This window comes from Taurulus bubalis, assembly GCF_910589615.1.
Source record: "Taurulus bubalis genome assembly, chromosome: 2".
In the NCBI taxonomy this organism is placed as follows: Eukaryota; Metazoa; Chordata; class Actinopteri; order Perciformes; family Cottidae; genus Taurulus; species Taurulus bubalis.
The window spans coordinates 31,298,353-31,308,365 of record NC_136590.1 but is presented as its reverse complement, the minus strand read 5'-3'; the positions used below and the strand labels follow the sequence as shown (position 1 = coordinate 31,308,365).

General features: G+C 37.5%; 2 protein-coding genes across 2 annotated transcripts in view; one reads left to right on the top strand and one right to left on the bottom strand.

Moving 5' to 3' along the window:
- Nucleotides 1-10,013, top strand: part of kif20a (kinesin family member 20A) — a gene marked incomplete at its 5' end in the record, with an annotated part of 46,147 nt that overhangs the window by 10,306 nt on the left and 25,828 nt on the right. The window lies entirely within an intron of this gene.
- Nucleotides 2,679-8,238, bottom strand: b4galt4 (UDP-Gal:betaGlcNAc beta 1,4- galactosyltransferase, polypeptide 4). Its single transcript, XM_079214316.1, has 6 exons — nt 7,971-8,238; nt 7,209-7,441; nt 4,154-4,341; nt 3,845-3,967; nt 3,638-3,742; nt 2,679-3,512 (listed from the first exon to the last, which is right to left on the bottom strand). The coding sequence occupies exons 1-6, from the start codon at nt 8,230-8,232 to the stop codon at nt 3,383-3,385; spliced, it is 1,041 nt and encodes a 346-aa protein (XP_079070442.1). The 5' UTR covers nt 8,233-8,238; the 3' UTR covers nt 2,679-3,382.

Here is a 10,013-nt window from a genome sequence, read left to right as displayed (position 1 = left end):
GGGGTGAGGGTGAGGCGATGGACGACACATGGTTCTCGTTACTAACTGCTACGCATGTCATGTTTTTCTTTTTCAAAGCAGACTGCAACGTTATCACAAAGTCGTAATCAATGATTGCATTAAATGTATAGCTTTTACATGTTATCCATGTACTACAATGTCTTTATTACTTCCTGTCTTTACTAAATGTAATTCAGTTACATTCCCGACCTAAACTGAGAAAGATCATGAAACATTCCCCTGTAGTGATGGCATGTTCCTCATATTTGTAGCCTTTTAACAGTTTCACAGTTTGTTACAGATCCTAAAACCCAAATTCCATAAATTGAGGTATGAATTTTTTTTGCTGTAACTTTCCCTGGGGTGATATTTTAAAACCTAATCACTAATTCAGTTTTGACACTGGAGACCGTAAAGCTATTCTATGTTTGGAAACTTGGTTTGGTTTATTGGCATACACAGAGTCTAGTCTTACTAGCCTCATAACTGCACCACAATTATGTTTTACAAGTAAATGTTCTCCCTTAAAAATATATGAAAGCTTAGCATACTGCAATAACCTGGTGGCTAAACAAGCGGTGAAACAACCCCGACAAATGATCACCTTTTAAGTTGATCTAACAAACTTCTTTGCTACATTTGCCCATGTAGACATCCAGCAGACACGTAACTTTATTTTAAATCATGTTTCTTGCCACCTGATGAATGTAAGTCTAATATTCACACTTTTTTAGCTCTGGTTTTGGTTTCCACCATTCCTGAGGGAAATATCTGTCTCTTTAGCTGCTAAATGCTCGACTATGTTCACCAGCTAGTCGCTAAAATGGTCTGTCTGACATTTAATGCCACCAAGGTAGTGTAAGGGTGTTTATCAGAGATATTTTGCAAAAATTAGCTGCCTGCTGAGGCCAAAAACGACACAGATGAAAAGCGCTGAGCCAAATTGGTAAAGTTGCAGGCCAGAAAACAAAAACAACGTGCTAACAGAACAAAAACTCTCAGGAGAGCTGAGAAAAACTACAGTCTCTGGTGAGATTTTTATAGATTCTTCCCTAAAAGTGACCTATTTCACACACAAGTAGTTATTCTTTCCTTTGTTCATCTAAAAATACATCGCAGCTTTAAGTATGCTCAAGTAGTTTGTTCGCATGTTTTCTGGATGACTTTGAGCTCTGGGAGAAAAGTGGAGCACTCAGCAGAAATCTGCACAAATACTGTAATGAAATAATTGAACAGCTTAGTTTCCATCCAATAATCATCTTTTGAGAAAGCGTGAACTAAACCAAGATATTTCTATTCTATCTAAAGCACAGATGCCTTGGGTTTCCATAAAGTATTGCTCTCCTTGTTATTCCAAATACAAATAAGAACATCCTACTTACACATGCTCTACTAGTACAAGTGTTCCTATATTTGCAAGCAGGAACGAAAAAGTACACATTACAGGCACCACTGAACATATCGGAATGGACTAGTTTGTAGTGTTGACTTGCAGAGTTGATATTTTGTGTGCTAGAAGTATTTTGTGAATGTCACATGTGATCTAGATGACCAGGCTCGGCCCAAACAAGACAAAGCTTTCTTTCTGCACTATAGGAAGAGGAGATGACATCATTCTGTCCATACAAAGCGTCAGACACCCCGCTCTTTCTTTGCACTGGTTAAAAAAAAAAAAGAAAAGCTATGCTGTCTGTGATAAGAGGTCAGTTCATTGTATCTGAATTACTAATAAGGGCTTATTCTTGTTCTCACTTTTACTACATGTCCTTTATGTCCTCAGAGGGATGCAGTGCTATATCTGCAGCATAGTTTAGCTTCGGCTAAATGCCAGAGAGAAGAAATTACAACACTTTTGTTGATGTGAAGAAATATAATTGTAAAACTGATTCCAGTTGCCCTCAGCTAGTCTGGATATGGTGGTAGAAAGTTGATGTTGTGGATGCCATGATCGATATTAAAAATGTATCTCTCCTCTCATTAACAATAAGGGACTACACTTCTTTCTATGGGAATGCGAGTAGCTGATTTGATTGACCCAGTTCCACTTAATCTAGACCGTCCATATTTGTGCATATTAAAAATCGTGGCGTACAATATTTTAGTAACTCAGTTTTCTTCTGATTTGTCATTTATGAAAACAAAAATATACATAACCTGTGATTTTTAGCTTACAATTTGGTCCACGCTTGTGCTGTGTGACGTTTTCGCACATTTCAACCAAATAAGACTTGAATAGGTTGTTATTGTTACCACGGTGAATTAAGGCTACTACTGTGCAAATTGTCAGGCAATAAAAGCACTCTTTTCATAGTTAACAAGGGGCAGAGGCCTCACTCAAGAGGGTTTTCCCAATGGTAGATGTTGTGCTCTCAGGGCCCCTACTGGTCAGATCAATGTACTGCAGGTTGTTACCATCTCTGTGCCCGTTATATGCAAACTACTAGTCACACAGTAACATTAATTCCATAAAATAGTAGAAATACAATTATTTATGGTATTCCAATATAGGGAGAAGCTTTTTAGAGTTGGTTTGTTTTATCCTAAAACCATCCAGTCAGAAATATATACATTTTTAGATATATTTAAGTGCATATTTTATCAAATAAACCAACATTGTAGTGCCAAAACTGTAGATTCTTGACCCTGCATAAATACCAGAAGACAGTTCATAAGAAAATACTATTTATTATATATGTGTTCTAAAGAGAAAAACATCCTATTAGGAGGTGCTGATCTGGACTATCCCATCAACACAAACAAAACATGACAAATCATCCCAAATCAATCTGCAAACATTTAAAAATGAATCCAACAAATAACATTCTCAAAGAGTTAATATGGCATCACTTGGAATTGCATACATTGATTCATATTAAGTCCACATTTAAACAAAAAAAGTCAGTCAAACACTTGATGCCGCAATATTACCACAATTTTCTTGGTTGTGATAATTTTACAAAATGTTTTTGAGAATTTGTAGTTTAACAATATGTTTACATGTAAAAGTTGTCCATTCTCAGACGAAGATCCACCCTAAAACAATCATATATGTATGAGTTGTGAACATGAAAGACCGTCCACCAACAACCAAGAAAACCTGTGCCTTGGCTTTTGAAATGTATATCTAAAACCAATGTAACTCTTATTCAAGATCTCCCTAATGGCTGCAGCATTCTGTCGACTTATGAACAGTTATTCAGTTCATCAACAGTGAAATTTAGAGCAACATGTAGATATAATGAAGCTTATATGAAGAGGAGTGGTTCAAGTAAAATGGTTACCAAATGTGTCACTATAGTTAGTAATATTGCTCAGTCTTGAAAGACATGTACCATAACATATTTTTTGGTCACAGTAGAGCTTCCCATTTGTTATCTCAATTCTATGGCTTACCAATGTCCACAGTAACGTTGACATAAAGAGGCTGCCTCTCGAGCAACATAGTCTCATATGAGCAGCTGTTCAGTCCGTCCTTTTTCCACACCAGAGGTGTTTGTCCCAACAACCTCATCCTAGGAAGCAAAATAAAATAATCAATAAAGAGATTCCATTTGCAGCCCAAAAGCCCATTTAATTGACAAATAATAATGTGCCGAGACAGGCAGAACACATTATCCCCATCTCTACATTTACTGACCTGTCTTTGTTTATTTCATTGCCACTGTCCCGTTTGTGAAACACCATGGTGTAGCGAGCGACATCAGCGGGCGGCCGCACAATCTTCATTTTCTGGAGCTCCACCCTGTTTGAGAAAGCAGACCAATTATTGAAGGACAGTACGACATCTGTTCTAGATGTGATCAAAAGAAAAAATTAATCCTGTTTTCCCTTGTTTCCGTCTCACCTGATGCGAAGGTCATCATCTTCTCCTCCCCAACCCCAGTAAGTGTTTGAGAATCCATTCACTTGATGAAACTGGTCTTTGGTCATAGCTGTGACTCCTCCAAAGTAGCCTTTGTAACGCAGCCTGAGAGGAAGAATATGAAGAAAAAGCACAGTTCTTTGTTCATATTTGATCTCAGAGCATTCAAGATAATATCAGGCCAGAGGAGATTGTCATCGATTAACATTGTGTTGTTTATTCATATGGGTAATATAAATTGTGACTGCTGACTCATGGCTTGCAGTAAATTACTTTTAATCACATACTTACTTGTATCCTGTGGCGTTCCTGCCAACCACCAGATGTTTGGGCTGATTGTCACAGATGTATAAATTGTGATCATTTTCAGGAACCAGGTCCACATCATGGAAGACGAAGCACTCCCAACTGTAGTCCTTCAGTGCCTCCAAATACCCGACATTGAGTAACTTGGCACGGTTAAAAGTTGCATCACCAGCCTTTAAAACAACAGAAGACACAATACAAATTCACGATCTGCTGTTGTACAGTTCAAAGTTTAGAGTAGATGCCTGTGTTCTTTTGTTGTATCTGATGTGTCATTATGCTTGATCAATAAAAAAAGAAGATTATTAACAGGTAGGAGGATCGGAGTATAGGGTCATCTACAGAACAGCCGCAGCTCAGAAAGTGATTTAATGCTACTTGTGTGGGCCAGTTATTGAATCTCATTCAGACTATTGTAGGAGAATAAACTGCATAACAAGTGAATATGAAGGCATTTAATGTACTTTTTGGTGGTTGATTTTTACAAGTAATCACCATGAAAGCCGGTGACAGCTTCAGGATGGAACCACATGGAACCAAAATATTATGAAGCAATTCATACAAGGCATAAAATAAACTACTCTGGATAAATGTGGCTGTACTAGGGCTGTGCAATATATCGATGTGATATGAGACTAGATATTGGCTTAGACTTTGTGTTGTCTTTTCCTTGTTTTAAAGCAGGGGTGCCCACACTTTTTTGGCTCACGAGCTACTTTTAAAATGACCAAGTCAAAAAGATCTACCTACATTAATAATATATATATATATATATATATATATATATATATATATAAATAAATAAAGGCATTATTAATGTATAAATATACAGAGTATACTTTATATTTACAATATTGGCGCACCTTGCATAGCTGCATGAACCCTTATGACACAATACAATTCTGTACATTTTTGGTCATTACATTTTGCTCTGATGACTTCACTGCATGGAACCAGCAGGGTTGCATAGTCCGGACAGTAGCTGCTGGTAGTCAGCGTCAGGCAGACCAAATGGTCATCAGTCATGGTGGAACGGCGTTTGGACTTAATCTTTTTCATGTGGGAAAAGGCTGACTCTAGGGCTGCAACTAACGATTATTTTCATAAACGACTAATCTATCGACTATTAATTTACTATAGCAAATTAAGAATAGTAACTCAAAATGTTGGAATTTGAACTTCAAATGTATTTGAGTAACAAGATCTGAACATCAGAACATCATCATAACAAATAAATTAAATAGTAATACAAATTAAAGTGCAAATATGCTTTAAAAGTAAAGAAAAAGTACAAATAAAGCTTTAAAGGTAACTCAACATAGCAATCAAGCCTCTGAAAGTGCAAAATAACTAAAGAATCACTGGGCTGCAAATGCCATTCAAAGTCCAAAAGTTAAAAAAAATTGTCCATCCTACCCGATAATTAAAGCGCAAGGGTTTAAAAGTAAATCAAAATGACTCATTACAGTCCCACGTCTTGCTGCTCCCTCCTTCAGGGGAACACACAATTGACACACGTTTTAAATTGTAATTCAGAAACGTGAGCATATTGACATACTCTTAGTTGGTTGTATTCTGCATGTTTAACAACATGGAGAAACTCCTGTATCTCCGGACAGAGCTCTATAAGCCATCTCACATCAGTGTGCAGCAGGAAGTCAGAGTGGCTGCAGTCCTTCTCCAGATGCGCACAGAACATCCGTCTTTGATGAGCTCTCGCTCGATTAGACGATCTTTGTTCTCTTTCATGTTTAGCGTTGCAGCGCATAATGCTTGTTGGTGTATTATGCAGTGGTAATTAAGGAAGTCGGGGAAAACATCTCCCTGTACTTGGCAAAACATCCATTCAAGCGCCCAACCATTGCGGGCGCAGCTTCCGTAGTGATTGACATTAATTTGCACACTGGGAGCTGGGTTTTGTCTCTAAAGTTTTTTTTAATTTTTTTAATTATTGTTATTTTTTAAATGGCATGCGATCTACCCGCACTACCTCCGCGATCGACTGGTAGATCGCGATCAACGTATTGGGCACCCCTGTTTTAAAGGGTGCATTACAGTAAAGTGATGTAATTATCTGAAGATACCAGACTGTTCTGGCTGTTTAATTATTTGCTAGACCATCATAGCTAAAAAATGCATTCAAAGTAATAATATAACCAGTGCTGACAAACTGTTCATTTGCATGTCTCTATTTATAACCTTCTAGTTACAAATACAAGGAACAAGTACAAGTACAAGGAACATTGTTTGGTTGCAGATGATTTGCCTTTGGCTTTAGAGAATGTTTAGCTTCACTAGTTTCTTTGTTTTCAGCAGCGTGCTTTTGTGCATGGCTGGACATGAGTTGTTGCTTTCATGAAGTCTTTAAGTCTACAAGTTTTTGCATGAATGCACTGACAAAAACTACTGGCCGAAACAGATTTTTCACTTATTTTGAGAAAAATAATTCAACTTGCCAGTTGTTAGGTTTTTCTGGCAAGTTCTATGTTTTACCTGCAGGACATTTTGTAATAAAACAAATATATATATATATATATATATATATATATATATATATATATATATATATATATATATATATATATATATATATATATATATATATATATATATATATATAGATATAGTGATGCAATACATTTTACGAACATATTTCTTCACATTTCTTCCTCTAAAGTTGGGTGCAGTCACAACATATTTGTCAAAATAACAGTATATATTTTTTCTTTTTGATTGCAAGAAAGCAAACTGATTGACTGAGCTATATGAACTGATATACAATTATGCCAAGTTTAACATTTTTGGTTGAGAAAATCAGATGGATATTAGTAAAACAAGTACAATTGTAACAGTGGTGAGCTTGAATAAAAACAACTTCAACTAAGTAATTATTGCTAATACTAATAATAAAGTATTCTTACAACATAAGTTCTCTGATATCATAAATCAATACTCTCAGATCTATAAGCACGAAACCTAAAAATGAATTGGTTTTATGTGAAACCTATGTGATAGAGAACGTGACGTGGAGCCTGTATACCTGCTGGATGACGTAAATGGCGTAGTGTAGCTGCTGCCTCTGCAGAAAGGGGTGCAGGTGGTTCAAGAGGTAGAGGAGGTGTCTCTCTCTGCTGCGATGAGGGATGAGGACCGCCACGCTCTGCCTCGCCGTGCAGTCCGAGGGCTCGTACTCGCCTTCAGTCACTCCTTTGTTTTTACTCTCCACGTCCTTTAGTGTCAGAGAGGATTCAAAGGACAGCTTCACGGCTCCCTCTGTGGAAGTTAGCAAATTCAACCAGAAACATTGGTGACTATACTGTTATAGATGCTTTATAGTGCAGTAAATATCAAATTTAATCTATTTATTTTTGCTCCCTTTTCGAACCTGTACTGGACAAACAACATGTAGCATTTACAAATGCAATTTACAAGTGTTTTGTGTTGACAACGCTGACAACAATATTGGCAAACATGTACGTACAAACCAAAATATAAAATCATCTATCATGCACATTAATTATTATTATCAACCATTCATTTTGGTTTGATAAACTACACACTCTGCTGTAGTCGTTATGTTCAAGGTGACATCACAGATGAATGATTGGCACAGACCCTTATATAGTTTATTATAGTAAGTTATCTACACTGTCATGTTGTCACTTTAAAAAGGTGGAGAACTTACAGAAAGAAATGTAAAACGGAGCACAATACCATTCCTATTATTAAGAGGGCACCAGAAGCTGATAGATTTAAATTACTTGTGGAAAAACACAGCAGCTAAATCTAAAATAATACTTACGGAGCAATGGAGACTCCTGAGGGCATTCGACCTTTGGTGGTGGAGTTTCTAATCGTTTGGGTGCTGCTGTCTCAGTGTTAGGTGGATCCCTCAGACTGTCGGCTTGGACAAGAGTTTGTGGTGAGGCGGAGAAAACCAGAGCGTATTTCACAGTTTCGCCTGAAAAAGTTGTGATCCATGCCAGCACTGACAGAGAGATAAAGAGTAGCAGAAAATATTTCCCCCTCCGCAAAGTCTTGCACACAGGCAAACAGAAGCCCATAGCTGTGTGACTGCACTGATGTGAAACAGTAAAAGTGTCAACTGTAGATGCTGGTTCTAGTTTAGGATGTTTCCTCTCCGCAGGACATTGAAGCAAATATAACGACAGCCACAGTTTCAATAACCGGTCATCTCATGGCGATGAAACATGATGCCGACCTTAACAGTGTATCAAATATATGGTCACTGGGAATTAAGGAAAAGCTATTGGTGAAAATCCATCGCTGAACCTTCAAAATCCAGTTTCAGGAGGTGAGGGAGGACTCCAGATCTCCAAAAACTGTTGATTGATTGTGAGAGAAATGAAGTTAGTGACATGCATGGTCCTCTGTTGCCACACAGCATCATGTAAAACTGCACCCTGACAAGGCAGGTGCTAGTTTTAAGGAGATATCCCCATTACCTTTCATACAACAACCAAAACACCCGCAATGTTATCTTTGAAAACAATTAAAAACAAGTGTTGAGGTTCCTCATTGTTCCTTTACCTTTGTATTCAGAGCCATTTATTGTGCTACACATCAGTGAAAACGCTCTCAGAAGGGTAATTTAACACCCAGTAGCTATACACCTGTCTTTTTCTATTACCCTAGACAAAGTGTACTATTAGCTTACATTGCAGAGTCTCATCTTTCTTTTCACTTGACCTAGTTAATGATTAATCTGTCAATTAAGTCATCGACGGACCAATTAATCATTCTTCTAAAAATGCCAGATAAAATGTCTAGCAAAATTGCGACCTTACCAAATGACTTGTTTTAACTCGTATCTAGCTCAAACGCAGTATGTTCAGTTAACAGTGATAAAACTAAATTGGAAATTGTATTTCATTAATTTCAACACTAGCGTTACGTCAAAAACAACAAATATAACTACTATAACACAACAAAATGAGAGAGACGTGAATGCGGATGTTACGCTGCCAAGCAAACACACACTGTCCCCATGAATACCTGACACAATAATACACGTTATTTCCGTTTACTGCCAAGTCTTCTCTGTTATTTCTAGCTAGTTTTCTCACACAACCTCTCAGTTGGGGACCAAACAGTGACAAGCTAACGTTGACTAGCTCCGAACGACCCTAATACACCGTTATATAAAGCTAAATTTAAAGTTATATAATATATAAACACCCTCACCAGGACTCTACCTTTTTACATCGGTCGGCAGCTCCGTCTTTTCCCGATTAACGTCTACTGTCCATGTTTTTATCACAGAGCGACCTGGCAGCAGCTGTGCCCAGGTGAGCTCAGATAACGGAGCTTTTTGCTAGCTGACGAATGCGGATGTTAACGTAACGCACTGATAAAGTTACCCGTTAGCACGAAGCTCTGAGCTAACTGTCGCAGCTCGTGGAACCCGAACACGTCTTACGCAATCAAGCACGACATCTGGGTTAACGGTTGAAACCGTTATCGTTTGGTTGGTGCATCTCACCTGTGACACAAGTGTTATTCCATGTTACCACCCAGTGTCAAGTCGATATAAGTACACAATACTTCTGGTGGGTGTATTTCATACTAAAAGCTTGTAAAAAAAATAAAAAAATACAGACACATATTGGGGGGTAAAGCAATTTCTTCCCATGAGTTCATACATGTTTCCCCGTTTATATATAGAGGGTTTAGATTTGTAGCCTCATTTTAGCTGACTACTATGATTGGTGATACTCTGAAGGGTAACATCCTCTAATACTATGCGAAAATGTGCTCCGTATTCAGCAGATACCTCAAAATATCTATGTATTTTATTCTGCATTTTTAAGTTTGCATCAACAAA